Genomic DNA, 26,639 nt, shown 5'->3' with positions numbered 1-26,639 from the left:
GTTGGAGGATCCCACAGACCTTTTAGAGGTGGGTGCTAGACCCTGTTTTTTTTTTTTAACTAAGTCTCTATCATTCAGTTTTATAGATAAAGATTCAGAAGCCAGATGCTGGGGTGAAAACCTGCTAGCTCAGAGAGGCAGAGAAAGGCACCAGCTGCTTCCTTTTCAGCCCTCGTCCCAGAAAGAGAGCTTTCTCCTACATCTCAAACAAAAACCCCTCCAACTCAATGTCTCTCCCTTCTGCTGCCTGTGCATCTCTCTTTCTGTCCTCCTGACTTCCTCTTACACTCCGTTTTTTTTTCCTTTCAACTGGTTGCTTGCTCCACCTCTTGACCTATGGTTGATTTTATTAAATTCTGTTTACAAATTCAAACAGAAAGTTCTTAGATTAAAGGTGTGCTAGGGCGGAGCCACACAACAGGTAGAAGCAGGCTTTTCCAGTGATTAATGCAATCACAGGGTTCACAGTGTGACCAAATATCTTAAAGCAGGACCCCAGCCCTCTTCTGCCTGGCTTTTGGCTCCTAGCTTGTGAGGTGAGTGCCTTGCTCTTCATGGGCCCCTCTATGATGCATTGCCCTAGCCAAAGGATGTCACCTCCAGAGCCACGAGTCAAAACAAATCTACCTTTTTATGTCTATTGTTTCAGGTATTTTGCTTTAGTGATAATGGAAAGCTCAGTAATGAAGATGAAGTTTTTAAATTTTTATTACTCTCTTTCCTTCCTTCCCTCCCTCTGTGTGTGTGTGTGTGTGTGTGTGTGTGTGTGTGTGTGTGTATGTATGTGTATGTGTTTGGCAGGGCAATACATGCACATGGAGGTCAGATGAAAATTTTATGGAGTTGGTTCTCTCCTACTCAGGTCTCCATGCTTGCATCACAAGGGCCTTTACCTGTTAAGCCATTTTGCTACACCTTAAAGGAAATTATGATTTCATTTTTATTTTATTGTGAGGGACAGAAGAGATTATTATATTCATATATATGGTAGGACTGAAAAAAAGAAGCAAATGTATTATATTAGTAAGAAATTAGTCAAGGTCTAACTAACATATAGAAATCACATGTGATATTAGACCATAAATACTCTGATAGAAAGAGTTGTTAAATACATAAAATCTGGTTGTTAGGTGACTAAAATGGTGGGAAGAGAGTATAGAAATAAAGTAGCAACTGTGAGAAGCATCCAGCACTGTTAGTGCTGAGGTGACAAGGAGGACGGTGGGAGATGGAGTCTACAAACACAAGGGATGGGGAGATTGTCTCCTCAGAGCAACTGAACGATCCTTTCTGGTGGTTGCAATGGGCCAGGCTGAGTTAGGTAGAAACGAAAGAATATTCTGCGAGTTGCATACAACCTGGCAGATAAAAGGTGCTTAGAAAAGCATTGCATTCCCATCCATGTACTAACCAGGCCCGACCCTGCTTAGCTTCCGAGATCAGACAAGATCAGGCGTGTTCAGGGTGGTGTGGCCAGGCAGTGGTGGTGCATGCCTTTAATCCCAGCGCTCGGGAGGCAGAGGCAGGCGGATCTCTGTGAGTTCGAGGCCAGGCTGGACCGACAGCCTCCAAAACAATACAGAGAAACCCTGTCTCGTAAAAACCAAAAAAAAAAAAAAAAAAGCATTGCTGGGATAGAATGGGAAGGAGCTATTGGAGCAAGTTTGGGGAAACTGGGGGAAAAGAATAGAGAGGTTGGCAGCGGAAATGGGATAGAACGGGCAGCCAGTCTTCGGGGTTTTCTTGTGTCTTTCGAAGAGAACAGCAGACATTTGAGCAGTGGAAGGACAAGACCAGAACAATGATTTCTGGAGGACCGGTACATCTGCGTAGAAGAAAAACTGGGAGGGAAAACCAGAGTCACTACCTGCAAGGCCAAACGCGATGGCTTGGACTGTGGTGGCAGGAAGTGGGAAGGAACCAGAAAAGGAAGGGAAGGCTCCAATTAACTCATAGCTTCTTTGCTCAGTGTGGCTGGGGGGCAGAGAGCGAGAGAGCAAACAGGAGCGTCTTTATTTGGGCCATTATAACTGCTATGTGAAGATGAGGAAAAGAGGCAGAGAAGGAGATTTTGTGCCTTGTTATTCTTGCCACGGCACGATTAAGGTTCCTGCGGGATTGATGGCCCGGGTGCTGGACAATAGGCGCCTTGGAGCTTAAGAGACAATTCTAGGCAGAGCACGCAGGCGCAGCCCCGTGTTGCCTAGCAACCAGAAACAACACTGACTGGCAGAGGCCAGTGCAGCGTGTTAGTTGTGCCAAGCCACTGCTCTTAGGGACTCCATGCAGGTAAAGGCAGGCCAGGCTGTTCACCTGCCCTGAGGGTTGGAGAGACCCAGGACCGGAGGACTGAACCAGCTCTTGTATTCAGTGCACAAGAGGGAACCGCTGGGACAAAGGGAGGAGACACCTGAAGATCTGTCCCAGCCATCACCCGCAGTTACCAGCAGTACCCTGAACTTGACAGGGGGTGAACCTGAGACTCCAAGAGGGACCTGAGGGTCCGAGATCCTGTCACTTGACTGTAAGTGACTCTTGAGGCAGGACCCTACCTGCTCCAGCCCTCCTCTACTGCTTTAACTCTGCTCAAAGCCAGTTTCTGCCTTAGGGAATATCTGAAACTCAGAGACTGAGGGGGCAGCGAGTGGGGGACACAAATGACAAACAGGGAGATAATGTGGCTATGAAAGGTACAATTTTAAGTCAAACCCACTGTCATAATCAGTTTAATGAACCAAGTACCTATGCATTCCATTATGTTCCAGCTATACTTGTATTCCTAAAGAAACTGAGAGGTGGGTGAATTTTTTTTATGTACAAACACGTTCATTGCAGCCTTGAACCATAATTCCAGAAAACTGGAAATGGGAGGGTAGATGAGTAATGGATTTGAAAGCATTATTTAAATTATATGCTGATCCACTGAAGACAGTAGGAAGATAAATGGCGATGGAAATGCCCTCTAAGAAGTTCTTAGGAAAATGGTCCTAGGGAAGGAAATTGTCAATAGGCAATAGTTCAGGAAAGATGGTAAAAAGCACTGTAGAAAACATACACACACAAAGGAACTATATCAAAATAACACAAATCTACCTGAGCTTATCTTTGGGTGAATTTTCTTTTGTTCATGTGCTCTTCTTTGTTTTCCAAATTCTTGAAAGTGAAATGTCTAGTTTTCATGAATAAAAAAAATTAGTGTGTGTGGCTAATTACTCCCACCTATACCAGTGGTTTACTCCTGACATCCCAAAGACCTATCTCAATATAGTGATAAAATTCAGTCACCTCTGATGACATGATGTTGCCCAGTGCCCTTTCCATGGCTGCAATGTTGTGAGTCTTTACCTTCTGCAGACATCATTCATTATTCTGTTGTTCACAACACTACCCTGGAATAGGAGACGTGAGTCTGAGGCCAACTGAGAAAACCTCAGACAACTTTGTGTGGGTGTAACTTGTTTCCTGAATGTTCTTCAGAAGGAATTATTATAGTTCTCTATGTAGCAGTTGCTGCTGTATCTTAGAAATGCTTGTAAACGTACCTTAACCTATGGAGTTACCCCCACAGCTAGAGGTTGACTCTATGACAGTTTCTCGATGTTCCAGAATAATGTCTGTGTGTCTTTTTGGGTGAAACAGGATCAAAGTCAAGGGGCCATAGCCCCTCATGCATTTATGAATATTTGATAATTGAGAAAAATGTTGGCTCTAATGCATGAAAAGAAAACAGAGAACTAGTATTTTAGTGTTTTGTTTATATTATATGCCCATACATTTGAAAACAGTTTTCTCATTTTATAAGAATTTTCAAGTATCCATGCTAGTTGCTAAGTAATTTCAAAAGCAAATCCTGATGAAAATGTGGGGGCCAGAGAGATAGAGATGGCTCAGGGGTTAAGAGCATTTGTTGTTCTTGCAGAGGATCATGTTTGGTTCTCATCACCCACATTGTGGCTCACAAGTCTCTAACTCCAGTTTCAGGGAACCAGCACCCTCTTCTGATTTCCTTGGGCACCTGCATGCACATAGTGCACATACATGAAAACAAAACATCCCCACACAAAAATAAAAAGATCTAAAATATATTTATTACAAAGTTATATTTAATGGAGAATGTGATATCTTTTAACATTTTAGTATACTGGATGAGGCATAAGGTACCCAGGAAGAGAATAAGCCTACCCAGTTCTTCTCAGGCCCTACAATTCAAGTTAGGCATATGAAATTGATGTCTTTCAAAAGCCTCTGAGTTACTGTGATCATGTGGCCTTTAAATGCATTCAATGCATTCTACCCAGTGTCTCTAAGACCAGGAACAGCTTTTGAGTTCTGACAGTTTGAACTAATCCTGGCATTGAAGGCCCTCACTGGGGATTTCATGCATCCAGAGATTGCTCTTAAGACTGGTAAGTTCCTCCTCTTTTTCACCAAGGCATTACTCACAGGAATAATAGAGCCAATGACTTTCATAACGCCTGCTTTGCAGCAAGTCATGTGGATCTCAGAGGTTAATCTCAGGTCCAATATAGGTGGTATGTAAACGTGCTGTGCTATTGCTCATTTAGTCCGAAGTTAGGTCACAAATACAGTCACCTTTCTAAACTGAACAAGACACTGATGCTTAACAATCTTGTCATAAGTTCCTCAAAAGTTGGAGCTTCCAACAGGGACATGTGTAAGAGTTTGTGAACTTGCAGCAATCCCTAGACGAACTGCACACTTTAATTGGGTAAAGATGTGAAGAAGAACACAGACCCGAGAGACGGAGGGTGTACACACTTAGGATGTGAAAATCATGGGTCTTTTTTGCATCTTTTTTTCTAGGATGGGTAAAAAGATAAAGAAGGAAGTTGAACCTCCCCCTAAGGATGTGGTAAGTTTCTGGTGCAAATAGCAGCAACACTTTAACCACCAGTTTTAAAAATAAATTGTTTCGACAGTTTGGCATGTACGACAGTATACATGAAAGCATGGTGGCCCAAGTCCAAACTCTGACTAATGATAATATTAGTCAGAGAAACCTAACCAGAATATAAACAAACATTTACAACATTGTCATTATATAATTAGCACAATTAAACAGCGATTACTAGCTTTTCTAGTATGTAGATAGTATGTTTGCAGTCTAGTTAATGGATAAGTAGTTTCATTGTATCCTTTCAAACACTTCAAGTTTATAGTCACTAGCCCCTCGTTAATATGAATTATCACAGAGAATTTTGAAAAACTAAAGAAAAGTTATGCTGCAGCACTTACACACTTGCGTATAGCATCTGCTGATGGTCTTGGACATGAGATGTTCCATATTGTCCAGTTGGAGAGTAGTCTGGGGTCATCAACTCCCTCTCTTCCACATGTTAAGCATAAACATGGCCCTTACAGAAAGCCCTTTTTGCTTCTAAATGCATGGTTTATCTGTTCTCTTTAATCAGCACCAAAAGCCTATATTATGGGGGGGGGCGACCTAGGATGATACTGTCTTTGGAGTCTTTTTTCAAAACATTTGTTTGATGTGCTTGTCATCAGACAGAATACAAATAGAGATGAGGAATTCCCAAGTTTGCAAGAATTGGAAAGTACTGCATAAAGTTGCCCTCCAGGTTGGGGCATGCGGTCAAGGTGGAAGCTTTGTCTCAGCATGGCTCCTTATAAACTGCATTAATGCCTTTGACCAAGTTGCCAAATATGACCAAACTATTTCAGTTTTCTTTATCTTTGAAAGGGGAACTGCACTCTCTAACTCACTTGCTCTATATTATTGGTCCAAAATAAATTAGATAAAGTTCTCAATGCTTGACATATAATGCAGTAAATATTATTTGTTATTGTAGGACTCCCCAGGACTCTGCTCTCTCTGTCTCTGTTTCTCTCTGTCTCTGTGTCTCTGTGTCTCTCTTCTCTCTCTCTCTCTCACACACACACACACACACACACACTGGTGAACAACTAGATATATGATACTTTAAAGTAGAGTTATGATGAAAGTTACTCTACCAACCATTTGTGCCCATTTGTGCATTGGGTACATTTCCAGACTGCTACATGGTTCAGGGAGGATGTGACAATGGCCACCTCAGAGGAATGAATACCCATTCCCAACAATGAGCACTAGCAGCATCAGGTGCTTAGAGTAGTGTCAAGCACTAGCGTCCACTCCAAGTGCCCCAGAGCTACATGAGAGTGGGGCGTAGTAGTGTGTGCTTACAACAAACATTAGGACTCCAGACGTGGAGGAAGGAGGTTCAGTATTTTAAGGCCAACCTCGACTACACAGTGACACTCTGTCTCAAAAAGGAAAAAAAGACAAAAACAAAAGCAAAGCAAACAAGTGTGATCTGTGAGCACCATATTGGAAAGACAAAATGAGGGACATCACTGTCTCTTAAGTTCTGTTGGATGGTGGTTTCTCATGACTGTATTTCCTTTACAGAGCTTGCAGACTCTGTACGCCACTGGTCTCTCAGCAGACTGGCCTTAAAAAGCAGAGTTGGTCAGGTGCTTCTTCTTACTTTCATTCTTTCTGTGGTAATTTTGGCTCACCACTCATTCTATACAGAGCGTGACATTGTAATTTCACAACAAGCTTGCTGGTGACTGACTACCTCGTGGGGAAGCAGATGGGCTATGTGATTACAGCTCAGTATTATTTATTTAGTCATGCAGCATTCTGTTACAACCATCATTTTATTCTCAGCACCTTTTTAAATAAAAAATTACTATCACGCTGTAGGCCCTGCAGGAGAGACAAATACCACGCCAAGTGTCTCCGCTGTCTGCCAAGCACAGGCATTTCTACCACAGAGCAGGATCTGTAGAGTGTAGCTCTTATGGCCTCCATCTTCCTTTATGCATCTCATAATCTATATTGCCTTGTTCCTAATGATGACTGGAAGGCACAGCGGCATATCAGTGTGTTGACTAAACCTCCAGGAGAGATTAAATGTAGCTTGTTTATCACTCTCGTTTCAATGGATTTTTATGTATTCTACCTCTGTGAGGGCTGCAGTTGTCATAGTGTCCTCACATGCAATCATTGAAAGGTTAGCTGTGTGTTTCTAAAACGAGTTTTAAAGTATCTAAATGTTAATTGAGATTTAGTGCTCTATGGTATGACTCTAGTCTCAGCTGCTCTGGAGGCTGAGGCAGAAGTGTTGCTTGAGTTTGGGAGTTCAAGGACAATCTGGGTAATGTAGAGGAAGCTAAGGTCAAAAGTAAAAAGCGGTGGGAGGAAGAAAGGCCGCTTGGGAGAAGTCTCGGTTGGATGGCACATAAACATGAGGACTTGAATTCAGATCCCAGAACCCTCAAAGGAGTTATGCATGATGCCTCTCATATAGAACCCCAGTACTGGGTAGGGGGACACTAAAGGAGGGGGAGACAGGTAGATCCTTGAAGCTCAATGGCTAGTCAGTTTAGTCAAACCAGTGAAAACTAATAAAAGAAACATGTCAAACCCTGAGCTCCATATGCATTCATACTAATATGTACACAGCACACATACAGAGAAAGAGAGAGGGTGTGGGGAGGGTGTGGGGATGGGAGTAGGAATAGGTGGAGAGAAGAAAAGAGGAAGAGATATATTAGAAAATTAACGATCTGAAATGGGGTAAGTCTGTTCTGAGTGTGAGCAGGTGGGGAGCATAGGCAGCTGGAATGCTGGGAAACTGCTTGAAGTCTCACATATCTCAGCTGTGATCCTCAGAGAACGGGAGGCAGGCAGGGAACCTTGTGAAGGGAACACAAAAACTCTGGACACTTTTGCCTGAGATTTCAGTGATAGGGTGCACCTTTTGAAGCCACTTAGTGGTTGAGGTTTCCTGATATGAGAAAGCAGTTCCCAGATAAGTCACCTTAACTCCACAAACTGAACTCAGGGGCCTCAACAAAACACGTGGTCCATAGCTTCAACTGCCATTAAAGAAAGAAATGGAATGATGAAGAAATGGTCATTGGCAGGTGACATGGTGGTCACTGGTGGTAGCCTTAGAAGTGAGCCTTTTGGAGTTTGATGAAAGTTAAGCTCAGCTTGGATATGTGCAGCCAGTAGAAATGGAGAAAAGAATCATTTCATCATGTTCTTTACCATGAAAGGGAACGGAGGGTAGGGGAAGAATAATATCTAAAGAAAGTTTGGGCTTTGTTTCAAAATAAGAGAGATTTGATTAGAAACTGTTGTCTGGAGTCTATAGCACAGAGAGCCAACTAGGAAGGACCAACAGCAGAGAAGTCTGGTTAATGACCCCCTGGAGACTTTAAGTTCTATAAGTTCTAAGCTGTCTGGATGGAACTATACTTGAGCAATAGTATGCATTAACTACTAAAGAGCTACAAACTGAATGGTTTTCAGAGTTCACATGAGTCTGGGAATCAGATTGTTGGTAAGAGAGTCTTTTTGAATTTCTAGGGCATTATTAGGCAGTCTCCAGAAGTGCCCTGCTTTTATAGTATGGCTAACCTTGCCATATAGTAAATGCTTTCCTGGATTTCCCATAGCAAGGTTTAAAAATGGTCTTGAAGTAGACAACATTGACCCAGATGTAGGATAAGTGCTTGCTATAGCAAAATCCAATGTCCTTTAAGTTCCCTTCATCCCCATTACCAAAGAAAAAGATCTATACACTCAACTACATAGTTTTCATGACATTAAGTAGCCAATAAAAATAATTAAGGATGAAAAAAAGGAAAATGTGAATCATATCAGGAAAACAATCAATAAACCATTAGAGGAAATAAAGTAGGAAGCTAAAAAAATTCAGTTACCAAAAAAGAAAACAGGAAAAAGAACAGATTAGGGAAAGTGGAGACAGATAGCAAGATGGTCAATAAAACTAATCATACCAATAATCATACTATAAATAAATGTGGAAATATTTTTAAGGTGAGAGACTGTCAAATTTAATGAAAAGATAAGATCCAAGAAACTTTTAAGGAGAGCTCAGCAGGATAGAAGAGAAAGAAAAAGAAACCTTTAAGGATACATGGACACATATAGGCTAAGAGTGAAAACAGAAAGATAAACATAGCATACAAACACTAATCATAAGAAAGTGAACAAAATATAATTACAGAACAAACACTTTTATCAAAGAAAAGAGTGAACATTTCAAAATGATAAAAAATTTCATTTTTAAGGAGAAAATGTGCTTAATAACACAAAATTTTAAAATACAAAAAGGGGCTATTCTATATTGCATAAAGATAAAATATGCAAACACAATATGTTTATCAAAAATCATTATCCATATCCTATAAAGCAATGCTGACACAAAGGAGGTCTAATGAAGCAGATACTCTGTTATGGATACAGGTAAATTGATGGTGGGACTGCAAAATTGTAGAACTACTTTGGAAAACCATGGTACTTTCTTGTAAAGTTAACTACACACACTTGCCATTAAGCCAGATCTCTCTCTCTCTCCTCCTCCTCCTCCCTCCCTCCCTCCTTCCCTCCCTCCCTCTCTCTCTCGCTCTCCCTCTCCCTTCCTTCCTCCCTTGCACTCTCTGTGTCCAGATGCATGTTCATGTGTTGTTAATGAATTTGGAAGCTAGAGGTCAACATCAGATATTTTGCCCAATCATTTTTCACATTTATTTTTTTGAGATAGGTCTGTCAATGAACCTGGAGCACATTGATTTGGCTAGAAAGTCGCAGGGGCCCTCCTGTGTCTACCTACCCAGCACTGAGATTACAGGGTGTTAAGACCTAGAAACTCTTTATCAATGTTGAGACAGTACTGTCCTAAAACATGCCACCAAGCCTGATGACCTCAGTTCAATCCCCAGGATACACATGATTGAAGGAGACAGCCCATTCCTCTGAGTTGTCCTTTGGCCTCCCATGATGTATTTACACAGAGAGGGAGAGGGAGAGGGAGAGGGAGAGGGAGAGGGAGAGGGAGAGGGAGAGAGACAGAGAGAGAGAGAGACGGAGAGAGAGACAGAGAGAGAGAGAGAGACAGAGAGAGAGAGAGAAAGAGAAAGAGAAAGAGAGAGAACATTATAAGAATGTAAAATAATTTTCAAAAATCCAACAGGCTTTTCTCCTCTGTGTGATTTTTTTTTTCATTCTGGATGCATCCTTTTAGGTTACATCCATCTCCCTTTCCTTCTAGTTTCACACAATGAGATCACCTTATACTCCCAAACATACTAAGATGTACAAATAGGAAGGGTCATCCCAAAGGACTAACTAACACTTAGAAGTCCATTTGCCTGTATCATAAACAGAAAATCTTCCATCTGTCTCTGGAAATGGAAGACAACAATTTGCTCCTTGCCCACAGAAAACACCAATGCTATGAGTTTTGTCTTGCTTGTTTTTGCCACACAAGAATTGTCCAGACTCAGCATGACACAGGTCTCAGAATCCTACAGATTTCCTCTGTGCTATGCTACCATTGCCCTTTTCTGGAACGTACTCAAGTTTATATGTTATTATATACATTTCCTCCATTTTCATCATTGTTCTTGTTTCACTTATGATATTCTTGCTTTTCCATTAAGAGTCCAGTAGCTGCAATGGACATATTGAGACAAGGCACCAGATGTACTCAAGGATTCTTGCGTGAGGGCTTAGAATAATAGTAATACATATTTATTTTAGTGAGCATCTGTGATGTGCCAGAAAAATGTGCTAAGTGCTTCATCATAACCTCTCTAACCCTCTCTTGATTATTTCAGACATGTACTATTATCCCTAGAACAAAGAAAAAGGAAGCAGCATTCTAGAAGCTTCAGCAACTTGTCTGAGACAAGTTGAGAAACTGCATCTGTAACTCTAAACCTTTTCTCCCTTCCCACTCTTCTCTGGGAATCAGAGAACTGTCAGTAGTCTTTAAGACTTTTTCTTTAGTTTTATTCTAAGTGTACAGGTGTTTCACTTACATGGATGTCTGTACACCTCATACAGGCAGTGCCCACAAAGGCCAGAAGAAAACAACAGACGTGCTGAAAACAGGAACTACAGAGGTTATGAGCCACTACGCAGGCGCTGGAAACTGAATCCGGGTCCTCTGGAAGAACAGCCAGTGCTCTCAACCACTGAGCTATCTCTCCAGCCCCAGGGCTTTCTTTTTGAAATTGGAACTTTCCATTTCACCTACTGGGAGTGATCATATTCTTTCGCAGGCCTCCTGAAATTTTAAGCCACTGTTCATTTTTATGTGACATTTAAGAATTACATGTGACCCTGATTATTTGTTTTGCATTTCAGTTCGACCCACTCACAATTGAAAGCAAAAAAGCAGCCACCGTGGTGCTAATGCTCAACTCTCCGGAGGAGGAGATCTTAGCCAAAGCTTGTGAAGCCATTTATAAATTTGCTTTGAAAGGTTTGCATTTGTTCAGTTTATTTTTCTATCTCATTTCTATTTACTGCAGACCAGGCCTTTCTTCACTATTATGTAACTTACTCCCCATTGTGAGCAACATTAATGCCCAACTTGAAGGCAGTGTCCGTTCCTGCATGCTTTACTCCATTTCCAAGGGTTGATCACAGCATAGAATAGTTATTTAGACCACTTTGTAGTAGGTAAAATCATAGAACTCAGGCACATGCCTGCCATCTCAGGGTTTCGGAGGTGGAGGCAGGAGGGTTGTAAATGCAAGGCTAGCCTGGGCTATGTAACAAATACCCTTGTCTTTCCCATTACTTATTCACTGGCTCACTCACTGACTCAATCAACCAATAATAATAAATGCCACAGAAGCAAAAGGAGTCACCATTTGAGCAATAAGAGAAACTTGCATTGGGTCATAACCCAAAACATAAAATAAATATCCCTGTATACAAACAATATTGATATACAGCATTAAACTCAAGGCTGCCACCACCCCATCTCCATGATCCCTTCCATACAGTACCCTTTCACCCCAGTATTCTCCATTTCCACTTTGTTCCATTGTCTTCCACACACCCTCTCTTAGAGACTCCATTTACCAGTCTCATTACCCTTTTCTAGTTTCCTTGCTTTTACCCATATTTCCTCTCACTTAGATGTGCACTTTAGCAGTTAGAGGCTACAATACAGAGAGAGAGAGAGAGAGAGAGAGAGAGAGAGAGAGAGAGAGAGAGAGAGAGAGAACACAGTATTTGTCTTTCTTGAGGTTTTTCTAGTTCTGTCCATTTTCATGTTAATTTTATAGTTTCGTCTTCCTTTATAGCTGAATAAAATTCCATTAAAATAAAATTTAACAACAGGGAGAGAATGATGCATTGAATTAAAAAATAAAAACCAAACTACATGCTGCCTTCAAGAAATACACTTAGGATATAAGGGCTCAAATACAAGATGAAAAGAGATAGCTCATGAAAAAGCTAATCAAAATAAGCCTGGAGTGGTTATAGTAATATAAGAAAAATAAACAGTGAAGGAGCCTGAGGTCATTTTATTATGATAAAGAGGTCAAACAATCTGAAGGCTGCAGAAAATCTTCCCTAGCTATGGACCTAATAGGACCTTCCAAATGAGTAAAGCTGGAATTTTGAGGAGAGATAAGCATCAACAGACACTCCCCAGAGACAGGATTCAAGACCTGCTTATCAATAAATGAAAGAATAAATAGACCACAAGTGTAAGAACGGGGGAGATTTGACCATCGATACTAATGAATTTAACCTGGTATTGATGGCATAAGACAAGATGAAGCAAGTTTTAAGGGATTCTAAACTATTAAAAATATATCTTCATATCACAGAGGAATCACATTAGAAATCTATCATACCAGATATTCTGGGTCATCATATGTTTAATCATAAGTAAATACTCAGAAGGTAAGAGACACACTCCTATGTAACTCATGAGTGAAAGAAAAGGGGGAGGAAAGTGAAAATTGAAGTTATCTATAAAAATTCATAGAATGCTGTTAAACCAGTGTTTAGATAAAAATGTATTGCACTATGTTATAGAACAAGTTTTGGGGTCGGGAGGTGGCTCAGTAGGTAAAAGTGCTGCCCTAAGTTTGATCGCTAGAGCTCATGTAAAAGCCAACTGTTCTCTGACTTCTATCCATCTGTGTGTCCTCACGCAAAATACATATGCACACAAGTACACAAACACATATACAAAGATACACTTTTAAAAGTTTCAGACTATCAGCTTCAGCTTCTTTTTTAAAGAAAGCAATGGTAAAGGAGAAGTTAAGCTCAAAGTCAGTAATAGATATAACAGGTATCTGAAAAGAAATGAATGGAACAGAAAACAATAATAAAAATCGAGCAGAAACTGAGATCTGGGAAAAACAAGACGAGGCAATCTTCAGCTCAGTATGCTTTTAGAACATGAGTGAGGATTTTGTAAAGAAAACACTAGCAAATTAAACACAACAACTGAGTTTCAAGTGAATATCCCAAGATTTGTTTAGCTTTGAAGGAGTAGTCAAGGTGTTGTATCTTCTGTGATAGGCAGAGAGAGAGAGTGTGTGAATATCCAGGGCACCAGAGGCCTCGGGTTTGTTCTAAGAGAAAGCAAAGGATGAAATGCAAAGGGCAAACGGAGGGTCGGAACCCCAGGGAGACAGAAGGCATTCACGTGGTCTTGTTTTACCTGTGGTGCCAGGTGAGGAGAACAAAGCAACTCTCCTTGAACTTGGAGCTGTGGAGCCTTTGACCAAACTGCTTACCCATGAAGACAAAATCGTAAGGAGAAATGCTACAATGATCTTTGGCATCCTGGCCTCCAACAGTGAGTAGCATGTTTTGAAATGAACAAATTCTCCTTCTTTCAAAGCTAACCTTAAGGGATTTGTCTAAATCTTACTTAAGACAACTTTACCAGCAGCAAAAGACGGAAGCGCAATGTAGCAAACGGTTGCATAGTTTTAAAAGACATGTTTGCTCACCCTGTGTGAGTCTGCACGTGAGTACAGATACCTGTAGATGCCAGGACCTCTTAAAGCTGGAATTGCAGGTGCTTATGAGGTGTCCAATGTGGGTGCTGGGAGCCAAACTCAGGTTCTCTGGAAGAGCAGCAAGAGCTCTTGAACACTGAACCATTTATCCAGCCCTCCAGCCCAGATTTGCTATTTTAATAGGTTTTTAGCAGATGTGGAGATAAGTATAAAATCTTACATCAAAGTTAGTGATGATGTTCCAATCTGACAGGTTAGAGAAAAAATTATCTCTTAAAATGATTTCACCCCACCCCTCAGTTAGTATAGTGCAATTTGCCTGCACACATGTCAGTTATGCTTCATATAAATTTCCTGGTATATGAAGCCCACAGTAGATTTTGATAAAGTAACTTTCTAAAATTGCTAACTACGGCTTGTATAATAAATTTAGTTGTAGATGTTGAATTCAAATTGTATAAGTTGAATACCCTTGAATCAGATCTATCATTTGATTTAAATATTCTCATTTATTTAGAAGTGTGGCATTATAGTATTAGCTAAAACATGATCTTCTGGTTTTAGAACAGCAGTTTGACAGAACCATACCAACACCAGTAGTCTCTTCTTGAGTGCAGGATGTATTTGTCAGGGCATAAGTCACTTCTCTGTGTTTTAGGGTAGTTTATAAGGCACAAAGTCTATAACTTACAAAAGTTTCAAAAAGTATTTTGAGCCAGCATCTTTGTAACTACAAAAATATTTAATGATACTCTTAATAGAGAATTAATTCAACCATGAAACAAGGGTAGACAGAAATATACCCAACTCTCCAGTGACAGTGTTGCACCTGCTGTGCAGCCTGCATCCGAGAATGTAGCGAGTTGGTCAGGATAGATGACACAGAGACCGGTCAGTTGCTTTAAGAAAACTTTATGCTTCCCAAGTCAGCTTAGGAGGAGACCCCAAGTCTGCTTAGGAGAGAAGTCTCTCCAAGAAAAAACGCTTCCCTTTTTAAGGACTTCTGCCATCCATCTACATACAATTCTCCAACCGAGCTCTCTCACAGCTTTCCCAGACTTCTCACCCTCCTGGCTGGTGGTTTAATGTCCGGCCCCAGAATCGGGGGGAGACACAGCAGGAAGCAGGAAGAGGCATCTAGCCATAGGGGGTGTCAAAGTCATGGTGTTTCAGTGAGGGAGCCCTTATCTGAGCCCTATCAAGAGCTTTATAGCACTGAATTGTTTTCAGTAAACATTATCTCACAGCTGCCTGCTCCCAGGCTGAAGGGGAAGTGGGTTTCTGTTCAAGGTCTGGTGTCCCCACATGACAGTATATGGCTAAGATCATCACTTTATCCCTTGCAGTAACGTCTACAGGTTACATCATGGATTCTTCTCTTTCTGTCCTCAAATGGCAGTTTTTCTAGACAACATGTGATATACACAGATATTTACAATTTCCATGACCTTTTCCTGTTCGTTTTTGTTCTTAATTTCTACTATTTCTCATACATGTTTATTTATTCATCTATCATCTAATATATAAAGTATTCATTTCTTGAGAAACTCTCCAAACTGTTGGTGAAAATTCTCAGTTCAGGATATAGAAATTGCATTTTATGGATGATTTTGTGACCCTAAATTACTAAAAATTATGGGATGGGGTGATGTCTCAGCAGTAAAGAGTGCAGAGGACCAGAGTTTGATTCTCAGCACCCATTCCAGGTGGTTCATAACTGCCTACGACTTCATATAAAGGGGGAATCCATGGCCTCTGACATCCCCTTGCATCTGCACTAACATACACATACTCACACACTTTCTCTCTCTCTCTCTCTCTCACACACACACACACAATTATTTTTTATATTATTTTTAAAAGAAATATTTCTACATTTGGGTATCAAGTGAGGGGTTCTCTGGGACCTCCCAGGGCCCAGACCTAACCCTATAAGCTGGTTTTGATCAGTACTAGGAGGACACCACATCCAATGGGGAGAGCACTGTTGCCCTCAGGCACCCAGTAAGTACCTGACTCTCTGGTCTGAACACAAATGAACAAATGAACAAATGAACACAAATCGGGTGCGATGAACAATTATGGTAATAAAAGGCTTTCTTTTGATCTCATGCATTAGATTTTAAAAGCCATTATTTGACTTGATTGATTTTGTATTTGATGATGTGACCAACACGTGGTATCCCCAGCTGCTTGGGAAGGACTCCTTTCCTTGGCAGAATCAACATGTCACACATGTCCTAGAAAACTTGGATAGAAAATGAGCAAGTAGCCATGGATCCTAAGAGAGTCATGCCTCCAGGCTAATCTGTAAATGAATGCACCTCTGTACTGCTCAGTGACGCATTGTTGACATGTCCAATAACAACAACTACCACAGATGCTCCTTAGAAGCATATGTCTTCATATTCCATGAACAACTGTGTTCATGGCAGAGGAGTGGATGTTTCAACAGGATGCTGGTGCTGGAACTTGGTGTGAGAACAACTCTCCTTTGACAACCTCCTTCTCTACCTCCTTTTCTGTTTCCTCCTCCTCCCTTCCCTCTTTCCCCATCCTCTTTTCTTTCTCCTCTTCCTCCTTTTCCACTTTCTCTTCCTCCCCCTTCTCTTTCACTTCCTTCTCTCCCTCCTCTCTCCACTTTCTTCCTCTCCTTCCTCTCCTTCCTCTCCTTCTTCTCCCTCTTCCCTCTTCCTCCTCTTCTGGAAGTCACTGGGCTGTGTGTCTGGGCCAAGCTGGAATGATTTAAAAAGACATTGAAGTTACTTTACTGGATCTTCTTTTTTTGTCTGAAACGCAACTGTGTGAATTAGATGGCAAAACCAAGATATTGGGAAAGTAATCAAGGCTGATATAGTGGTGCCCACCTGTGTTAAGAGAAGCTTTTCCTTGCTAGCTGCTTTGGTTTATCACCCGCCAGTTGCCTGGGCTCTGCCGCGTTGTAGTCCCCAAATAACATACAAGACTCTGTATTAATCATGAAGCTGTTGGCCTTGCTTGTCTCTTACTGGCTAGCTCTGCTTTAAGTAATTACCCCATAATTGTTAATCTAAGTATGTCTCTTACCGGAGAATAGTTCCGGGCTCCTACCCCATGGCGGTTACATGTTGACTCCTTGTGTTCCTCCTTCCCAGAGTCCTCCTGGACTCCTAGTCCCACCTATCTAGATTCCTATTGGCTCAACAGTGCTTTATTGACAAATAACAGGACTTCCCCCATCATCTCCTCTTCTCTGTTTAAACAAAAAGAAAGGTCTTAACTTTAGCATAGTCAAATTATATATAACAGAACAGTTATCAAGTAAGAACACAGTTATAACACACCTGTAATGTCAGTATGAGAGAGGCTGAAGCAGGGAATTGCAGTGAGTTTGGCCTGGTCACCATAATGAATTTTTAGCCCTCCTGGGACTACATAGTGAGGCTCTGTCTAAAAAGTAAATGCAATCAAAACAGATCTGATGAAGTTAGATCAGGCATTAAAGGTGCTAACAGATCTGCCTTGACCAGAAATCATAGGTTGCACCCTACTTAACCAAACACTGTTCACCTGGGTCTAGATGGATCAGACTTTCCATCAGTTGCCATGGTTAAGGAACTTCACTGTTGGCCGTGGTTGGTGTTGCACGCCTTTAATACCAGCACTCGGAGGCAGAGGCAGGTGGATTTCTGTGAGTTTGAGACCAGCCTGGTCTACAAGAACTAGTTCCAGACAGTTTCCAAAGCCACAGAGAAACCCTGTCTGGAAAAAACAAAACAAACAAACAAAAAACAAAAAAAGAACTTCACTGTTGAAAAAGAAGAAACCAAGACCAATCTTGTGTTTACAGTGCTTGGAAGAGCAGCTTTCCTGGTATGTTTTTTCTGCTTTAACAACAAGAAGAAGGATTTGATTCTTTGAACAATCTAGTGTCAAAATGAGAATAGAACTGGGTCAGCAGTTCACAGAGCTGCAGTGAACGAGAACCATCCATTAAGCAAGGAGGAGTGACTTGGCAGATGGATGTTCTCCTGGAGTGGTTCTTGTGCATCTCTGGTCATTTGGTCTAAATTACATGGCACGAAACTCTCTGATGAAGATTTCTAGCTTGTTTTGGCAAAGCATGGTGTGATGTGCACCCGAGGCCAAATGAAACATGCAGCTATGGGCTTTCCATGTGATTGCCAGTCACATAGAAAGAAAGCAATTGAGAGTATACAGGAGCTACCAGGGTCTGCATTAAGGTCATATCAAGAAGTTTTGAAGTGCCTGGGGATGACATACATATATACATACATACATACATACATACATACATACATACATACGGAAAGTGATTGGAGATCTACAATTCCAGAAATAGTAGACTTTTTTCAAGCATCTAAAGATAAGGAATTTTGGTACAGTTGCCAGAAAAATTGTTCTGAATCATGCACTAGCATCAGGACAGCACATACTGAGAACGAGTGTATGGAATTTGGTTCCCAGAACCTTGCAAGGATTTAAGTATTATGCAGAGGCTGTTACCTATCAATCAGTAGAGAAAACGCTTCTTAAAACTCAGTATTGGATCATAAATACTACCCCTTACTGCGTCCAGCATAGCTTGGACTGGAAAACTGACTAAGTTGATATAGGAATGGAGAAATGATAGGCATGCATACAGAAAGTCTGGCATCAGGTGAGCTGTGCTCACTATGATGGAGGGCAGCAACTTCTACCCAAGGAACCCAGAACCTCAGTGAGTTTGTTATGTACAGCACAGAGAGAAGGGCTTAGCCAGTTATAGGAGGAGGCCTTTGTAGGGGAGCAGTCTCTAGGAAACTGTAGCCAAAGCTTTCTGTAAACTCATCATTGACACATGGGCTAGAGAAAGGCTTTGTCAATCCCCTAAGCCTGACCTAGAAAAGGCTTTGTGAATTCCCTGAGCCTGGCCCAGAAGAGACTTTGTCAGTTCCCATGGGTCTGAGGCATTGGGGTCCTTCTCAATAATACGTATTCATTCAGGACTACCTTTGCTTCCCACAACATATCACTTTGGGACACTGCATGTCCTGGAACCTACAAAAGCTACGGTGTATGTGCTCCACCTTTGCCACTTGCAATAGAAACAGAGAAATAAGAAATTTTGACACATTGAAGAAAAGCCACAGTTCTGAATTCCTCATGAAAGGGTGTTCAATGAACACCAAACCTATTCAATTAATAAGGATAAATTCATCTAGACAGTTCCTTTCAGTGACTTTTCCTCCAATTCTAGTGGGGTTAATCTTTTCTTACAGATAAAGGAAATGGACCAGAAGTTTCTAAACTAAAGAAACAGAGGTGTCTTTTTTTTCCTAAAAAACTGGAGTTAAGTCAACAAGAAATAGAAGCATACCAGACTCAGCTTAACAGAAAACACAGACAAGCCAACTTCAAAAGCCAATGCATTTCTTTCTAGCACTTTTGACATCTCCAATAATTAAATTGAGTGTAAGGAGATAGAGGATGAGGGAGAAGGGGAAAGGATCAAGGGAGAGGGGGAAGCAATATTTGATTGGGCGTGTTAATTAGGGTAGCCAAAAGGGGGCTTTTGATTGCTGGACTTCAATACTTTGATATCTGGATCTTGGTAATAGGCCTCAGGAGGCCAAATAAGGGGATAGCCTTGATGACTAGCTTTAGGAATGTAATCTAATGATTTTTAGCAAGGAAGAAGGAATGGGGAAAGGGCAGGGCCTGGCAGAGTCATGTTTGCCATGCTCAGGCCTGCTAGAGCATGACACAATGATTAAAGGAAAAAGGATCATGAATTTGAGGAGCGGGGGCATGAGAGGAGATGAGGATGAAGGAAAGGTGGAAATGATGTAATACAACACTCATATATAAAAATTTCAAACCAAAAAAATAATTAAATATAGGACAGTGTAAGTTAGCTTTTCTGATATGTTCTAGGTATGTCTAGCATGGCTGCTGTCACCCTTTTCGGTGTTGATCAAAAGGCAGACACTAAATGGTGTCCAAGTGGAGTCATCCAACCTGGGAATGCAACCTTCCACTTTCTTATTGCTGCTTAGACCTCAGTATCATTATCCTTACTCATGAAATCAGATAGAAGCACTTCTCTCCACAGCAAATGCCACTACTATTTTAACAAACACCCATATTTTGTGTCTTCCTTTGTAGGTGATGTTAAAAAATTGTTGAGGGAGTTAGAGGTCATGAATGCTGTTATTGCTCAGCTTGCTCCAGAAGGTAACTTTGCATACTATATTTATTTCCAAAATGGAACTGATTTCCTTTTGCATTTTATTAGACTACACAATGTAAAGAGTTGATGAGCCATCCACTATGAATTGTCATTATGATCTTTCAAGCCATGGCTCAATTTGAACTTTTCAGAAAGTGTGGTGTGAGCAAGATTTATGGATCTTTGGATTCTAAAGCCTCTGTGTTTGTATGGTGTGTGTGTGTGTGTGTGTGTGTGTGTGTGTGTGTGTGTGTGTGTGTGTGTGTGTAGCCCAGGGCTTTGCATAGGTCTTCCATCACTGTAACATATCCCACAACCCTGGAACTCTAGCACTTTCTGTCCCAGCCTGCCAAGCACCTGGGATCACAAGTGTGTGTGATCATTACATCCCTTCTCAAAGCCTATTGTAAAGTAGAGCTTCTGTAAATAGCTAATCCTTTGTCTTGTTTATTTATGATATATAGAAGAAGTGGTAATCCATGAATTTGCAAGTCTTTGTCTGGCAAACATGTCAGTAGAGTACACAGGGAAAGTACAGATATTTGAGCATGGTGGACTGGAGCCACTCATCAGACTGCTGAGTAGCCCAGACCCGGATGTGAAGAAGAATTCTATTGAATGCATCTACAACTTGGTACAGGTAAGGTTAGTTTGTAAACAGTGTTTTGGTGGCAGGGGATACAACTTAGAGCTAAAGTGCTTGCCTAGCATGCAGGAGTCTCTGAGTTTTAGTCTCAACACCATTAAAAAAAGAATCTTTGGGCAAAAGCCCATTGTTGGGGTGGGGCTGGAGAGATGGCTCAGAGGTTAAGAGCACTTGCTGCTCTTCCAGTAGACCCAGGATCAGCCACATGGTGCTTACAGCCATTTGTAACCCTGGCTCAGGGGGATCTGATGCCCTCTTTTGGTCTCTGTGGGCACTGTACGCTCGTGATACACAGGCATGTAGGCAAAACAACCATATATATAAAATACTTTTTGAAGCCCATTATGGATTTTATCTTTTCATTTCAAAAGAATTTTCAAACTCACTAGTTTTGCATAGTTGTTCTCAGCACATTTAGTACTCATCACTCAGAAAAAAAGATAATGGAAATCCCATTATTCGATTTTCCCATTTTATAAGTAATTGTCTACCACATGGAAAGAAATATATTTCTGTTTTAAAAGAACACAATGACACACAAATTAAGGTGGGATTCATGTGAATCCACTTTGTTTCTTTTAAAATGGAAAATCTATAACTCATGACAAATCTGGGAAGTGTCAACATAGAAGCACAGCTCTCTTCTAAAAGGAAATACAGTTTATTATAAATGCAAACTTGAGTGGCCTTGGCCTGCTGAACAAGGAGTTATGTCACCCCAGGTCCCATGTGCCCATGTGGAGGCAGGTGCATGAGGTTTTATAGTAAGCAGAGTAAAGAAAGTCACAAATCAAGGCAAGTTTCAAATGCATAGGTAGGCACATCAGAAATTCAGTTTCAGCAAGACAGGGGCATCCCTCCTATAGGTCTCAGATGGTATCTGGTGACATTGTGGCTTTGGGTTGGTAGCAGCTTGTAAACTAATCAATCTCAAAAGATTTTTATCTATTAGCCATGGTATGTGAGTTCTGACACAGAGGTGGGCTAAAACTAGCACAAGATAAGGTAATGAGGCTTGCTCTGGACCTGCAATGTTCCAACCTGTGCTACCATCACTGCTGAGATAGCATCAGCCTTCACAGACAGCTTCTTTTCAGAATTCACACTCCCAAAGAAAGCCCCTGTGGCAGTCCTGATGGGCCCAGAGGAGCAGAAGGTCAATGACCAAAGCTTTGGACTGTTTATTAGTGAAAAAATCCTGTCATCTGAGTCTGCTCGGTGCAGTTCATTATTCACAACAGTAAACTGCTATCGTCAGGCTGCTTTCCTATAACAGAAAATACCTACCATCCCTCTCCCCACTGCACTGTTCCCTGTGTCCTGCCCTCACCCACAATAGGTCAGTTAGGAAGGCTTACCAGTCCTCTCCCCGCCCCTGCTCAGCGAAAGGACTGACTGAGAGACATCTCTAGGCAGTGGATGGAAAGAGACTCAGGAAACCTTGGCCTCAGCTGGTGTTTGCAAGGTGACCATCTCATGCTCCGAAACAGACATCCTCTGAGGAAGTCCCTCCCCTTTCTGCTGTTCCTGAGTCCATGGGCTTTCCCTCACCATCTCTGCTTACTTTCCTGTTGTGATAAAACACCCTCACAAAAAGCAGCTTAAAGGAGAAAGAGTTGGTTCCGGGTCATAATTCAAGAGTGTGTAGTTCATCTCCGTGGGGAAGTCAAGATGGTGGGAGCATACAGCAGCAGGTCACGTGACATCCACAGTCTGGAAGCACAGAGCATGAATTTGCATGATCAGCTAAAATTCTCCATTTCATAGAAGCCAGGATCTGCTGCCCAGGGACTGGTCCCACAGACAAGATGGGTCTTTCCACATCAGCGAATGGAATCAAGATAATCCCAAATGCCTCTCACAGGTGTCCTCACAGGCTTGTTTTCCTGGTGATTTTGTATTATTTGTAGTTGTCAGTTAACACTGTCTGTCCAACTCACTCAGTAACTTAAAGCTTCCCATCCACAGAACTGGGGTTTTAATCTCACGACTCCTCCTGGGAGCTAAATACCAAACAACAGAAAACCAGTTCTGAGGCTAAAGGTTCAAAGTTGTGGTGTTAATATGACTTATGCTCAAGAGACTGGGCAGAACCATTCCTCTACTGCCCAGCTTTTGCTAGCAGCCAGCACTCCAGTCTCTGCCTTTGTCATTTCCATCCTTGTGAGGACGACACCACTCTGTCTTGTCTAATTACATCAGCAGTGACTATCTTCCCAAACATGGTCACATTCTGAGTCCTCTGGGACATGATTTTAAAGGCCACCTATAAATTTTATGCTAGAAGGAAGCTGAACATTTAGAGGTTAGGTAAAAGATAAGGAAGGAAGGAAGGAAGGTAGGAAGGAAGGAAGGATAAACTGAATATGGGATTTTTCTGGCTTTCCGTGTGTGTGTGTGTGTGTGTGTGTGTGTGTGTGTGTGTGTGTGTGTGCATGTGTGCGTGTGTGTGTGTGTGTGTGTGTGTGTGTGTGTTGTAATACACATTTATTCAAGTGTGTACACATTTGTGAGTGTGGAGGTCAAAGATCCTCTGGTTTTCTTAAATTATTCTCTACCTTAGTTCTTTGAGGCAGGGTTTCTCACTAACTGGAACTCAATGATTAAAATAGGCTGGCCAGTCAGTGAGTTCCAGGAGCTAGACAGAATACAAGAACACTGCCACTCTGGTTTCTTTGCATGGGTTCTGGCTGTCCAGATTCATCATACTCAATTGATTGAGCTACTTCCTCTCTTTCCACCTTCAATGCTATTTAATCACATCTGAGGTTTTTTTTATGAGATCTTAAGTATCTCAAGTAAAGGTTATGTATTTGAAAAAACCCTGCTATAAATTTGCACATAGAAGGTTATTTACAGCACCAAACACATGCAGCTATTTCACAAACAATCCCTCACAGATAAAGAATCTATGCTGTTATTTCATCAAACACTGTTTGAAACAGTATATCTGTGTGAAAAGAATTGTTTATAGAAGTTTGCAGCAACATAAATCTTGCAGGTGATAGGTAACGTTGACTTCGTGTTGACTATGTATGTATCAATAATTATTTTATTCTGTCAGTTAAGAGTTGTTTTTTTTGTCTATGAGTTATTTTGGAATCTGGAGTCAGAGATGGAGAAATTATAACATAATAATGTTCTCTGCCAGAACAGAGACATTCTCCATCCTTGAGAGCATTTTGTTGCAGAAATTATTAATGTGTTCATTTGCATTTCATGCCAGGATTTTCAGTGTCGGACTACACTTCAAGAACTAAACCCAATCCCTCCAATATTAGAGCTCCTGAAGTCAGAGTACCCCATTATCCAGCTGCTGGCTCTCAAAACCCTGGGTAGTATCACATGTGATAAGGAGTCTCGGGCAATGCTGAAAGACAATCAAGGACTGGACCAACTCACCAAGATCCTGGAAGCCAAGGTATTTGCAGTATTCCTGTTCACGAGGCTCTCTGAGATGTTGTTAAGAATTAACCTTTTAATCTCTCTATCCATCATGATTGTCTGTGGGATGAGGCAAGAGGAGCAATTTACCTTCTAAATACAATGGAGGTGAAGCTGCACAGATCCCAAGGAATCTCTCTCTCACTTCAAGAGTGTGTGTGTCTCACATCTGCCAGTTACAAAAGTCAATCTATCAGCTTGCTGCAGACCATTTAGCTGTATAGATGTGGCTCAGATCCATGCTGAAAGAGTCCACAGGCTTAATTCCAAAGCCAAGTGCCTATATGTAGATTTCAGATCCACTCTCTCTACTTCAAAATATTGTACCATAAAACTCTATTTAGTGTCTTTTGTAAAATAAGGAGAGAGGCACAATTTAAGAAAATAAAGACTCCTTGAGTAATAATTTATTAAGTTTAAGACTAACCAATTATTATATTTTTCTCCTAAAAAAACTACAGACCTCAGAGTTTGATACAGACATGAGGAAATAAAGTACACTGTCAAAAGCTGTCCTGATACAAGCCTGTTCCCCCCCACCACATCCATCTACCTCTGATTCAATCTAATACAAAGCAACCATCCTGTGTCCATCAGAAAATTCACCCCACTTACCCTAGAATGAGTGCAAGGTCCATGTGTGACATTTATTCTTCTTAACATTCAGGAACTTAAATCCTATGTTGTAAAGGTAATAAAACAAATCCTAAATTATAATAAACTATTTCAAATTGTATGATAAGAAGACAAGAGAGTGAAAAACAAACTCATATATTTAGAACACACAAATACAAACAGACATAGGGAAGCATCCCTACCAAAATGAAGAAGAAACACTCAGGCAATTGCAACTTTCATAGTCATAACATTGTAATGACTGACAGCCACCACTACCTCCTTTCATTAGTCTAGGTTCCTTTTGCCCTCAGCAAAAGCTTCAATGGATCAGAGCTCTTAACTTGTAAGATGACTCACTTTAATTACTGAACACTAGAATGGATTGGGTAAGTTTATTTGCCCAGTTGGTTTTGGGGTGGGTGTGTGTTTGTGTGTGTGTGTGTGTGTGTGTGTGTGTGTGTGCCTGCATGCTCGCATACACGAGTGTGAGTGTGTGTAGACAGCATCTCAACTGTGTAGCCCCAGCTGGTCTGGAACTTGCATCAGTCATCTTGCCTCTGCCTTCTAATTGTTGTGACTAGAGCATGCACCACCACACCTACTTATTCATTGTAAGTTTTGAACAGACTATGACATTGTTTTTTTCACTGACTTTAATCACAGTGTGGTAATAACAAGAGATACACTAATAGGTCTCATATTTTCTAGACATACCTTTCCTTTTATTGGCAACCCAACTTCCACTTGCATAGAAACTCTTCTTTGCCTATTGATTTGGAGGTTATAGCTCAGTGGTAGAGAGTGTGCTTAGCATGAACAAAGCTGATTCTATACCCAATATTGCCCAAAAATCTATACTTTTTTCCCCTGGAGATTTTAGATTTGTATTTGGTGGAAGATAATATGATCAATTTCAATTCACTGTAATTACTGGACATTTCTTATATTATTTTATCCATAAAACATTTTCAAGTAAGGGAAATGAGAAAAAGTGAGGCAAGTGGTGGGAGATGAGTTGTTAAGAATCTCTGCTTCCCTGGGCTTCTGTCAACACAGAATTGATCACATGGCATTCTGATGATCCCACTCTTCTTGTAGTAAAATCTGAAGAGTAATTTTCTTCAACACAACGCAGTGGTTTGAATGTGAAATGTCCCGCATAGTCTCATGTGTCTAAACATTTTTCTCCCCAGACAGTCATGCTATTTGGGAAGGTTGTAGAACCTTGCAAGAGGAAGTGCATCACTAGGGGCAGGCTTTAAGGACTTAGAACCTTGTCCCACTTCCTGTTCTCACTGTGTTTCCTGACTGCTCAGGCAGTGTGAGTGGCCAGCCTTACCTTCCTGACCATGATGAACTGTTTCCCCTTGGAACTGTATGCTGGAATAAAGCATTTCTTCTTTAAGTTGCCTTGGTCAAGTATTTTGTTGTAGCAACTTGTGACGCAACCAAGACAACTTTCAAGTTGTGTTTGTTTTTACTGTTAGGAATTGAATGATCTTCATGTAGAAGCACTTGCGGTGATAGCCAATTGCCTGGAGGATATGGACACAATGATGCTGATGCAGCAGACAGGGGGCCTCAAAAAACTGCTTTCATTCGCAGAGAACTCGACAATTCCTGACATCCAGAAGAATGCAGCCAAGGCCATTACTAAAGCGGCTTATGATCGTATGTGTCCTCTTAACATAATTTCAACACACTTTTTCCTCTTGCATTTTTAATTTTGGTGAATACTCATAAACACTAGAGCATCAGCCTACTTTAAACACCCCTCTGAGAAGAGCAGGATATGTAATAGTTAGAACCCAAACATTTCACAGCCAACAAGTTAAAGTGCAGATTGCTTTGTCAGAGAGTTTACAAACATAA

The 26,639-nt window shown here is 41.1% G+C and overlaps 1 protein-coding gene across 3 annotated transcripts in view; it reads left to right on the top strand.

The window, feature by feature from the left end:
- The first annotated feature begins 2,226 nt into the window (after nt 1–2,226).
- Armc3 (armadillo repeat containing 3) overlaps nt 2,227–26,639 on the top strand; it is an 87,594-nt gene continuing 63,181 nt past the window's right edge. For all 3 annotated transcript variants that reach the window (XM_040755417.1, XM_040755418.1, XM_021234461.2), the window contains exons 1-8: nt 2,227–2,524; nt 4,825–4,873; nt 11,213–11,330; nt 13,557–13,682; nt 19,996–20,064; nt 20,524–20,699; nt 23,932–24,126; nt 26,255–26,438. In XM_040755417.1, coding sequence (XP_040611351.1) covers nt 4,826–4,873; nt 11,213–11,330; nt 13,557–13,682; nt 19,996–20,064; nt 20,524–20,699; nt 23,932–24,126; nt 26,255–26,438 — 916 coding nt within the window. In that variant the 5' untranslated portion in view covers nt 2,227–2,524; nt 4,825. The remainder of the gene's footprint in view (nt 2,525–4,824; nt 4,874–11,212; nt 11,331–13,556; nt 13,683–19,995; nt 20,065–20,523; nt 20,700–23,931; nt 24,127–26,254; nt 26,439–26,639) is intronic.

Source organism: Mesocricetus auratus, unplaced genomic scaffold (genome assembly GCF_017639785.1).
Source record: "Mesocricetus auratus isolate SY011 unplaced genomic scaffold, BCM_Maur_2.0 Super-Scaffold_100013, whole genome shotgun sequence".
Taxonomy (NCBI): Eukaryota; Metazoa; Chordata; class Mammalia; order Rodentia; family Cricetidae; genus Mesocricetus; species Mesocricetus auratus.
This window is presented reverse-complemented; position numbering and strand designations above follow the sequence as displayed.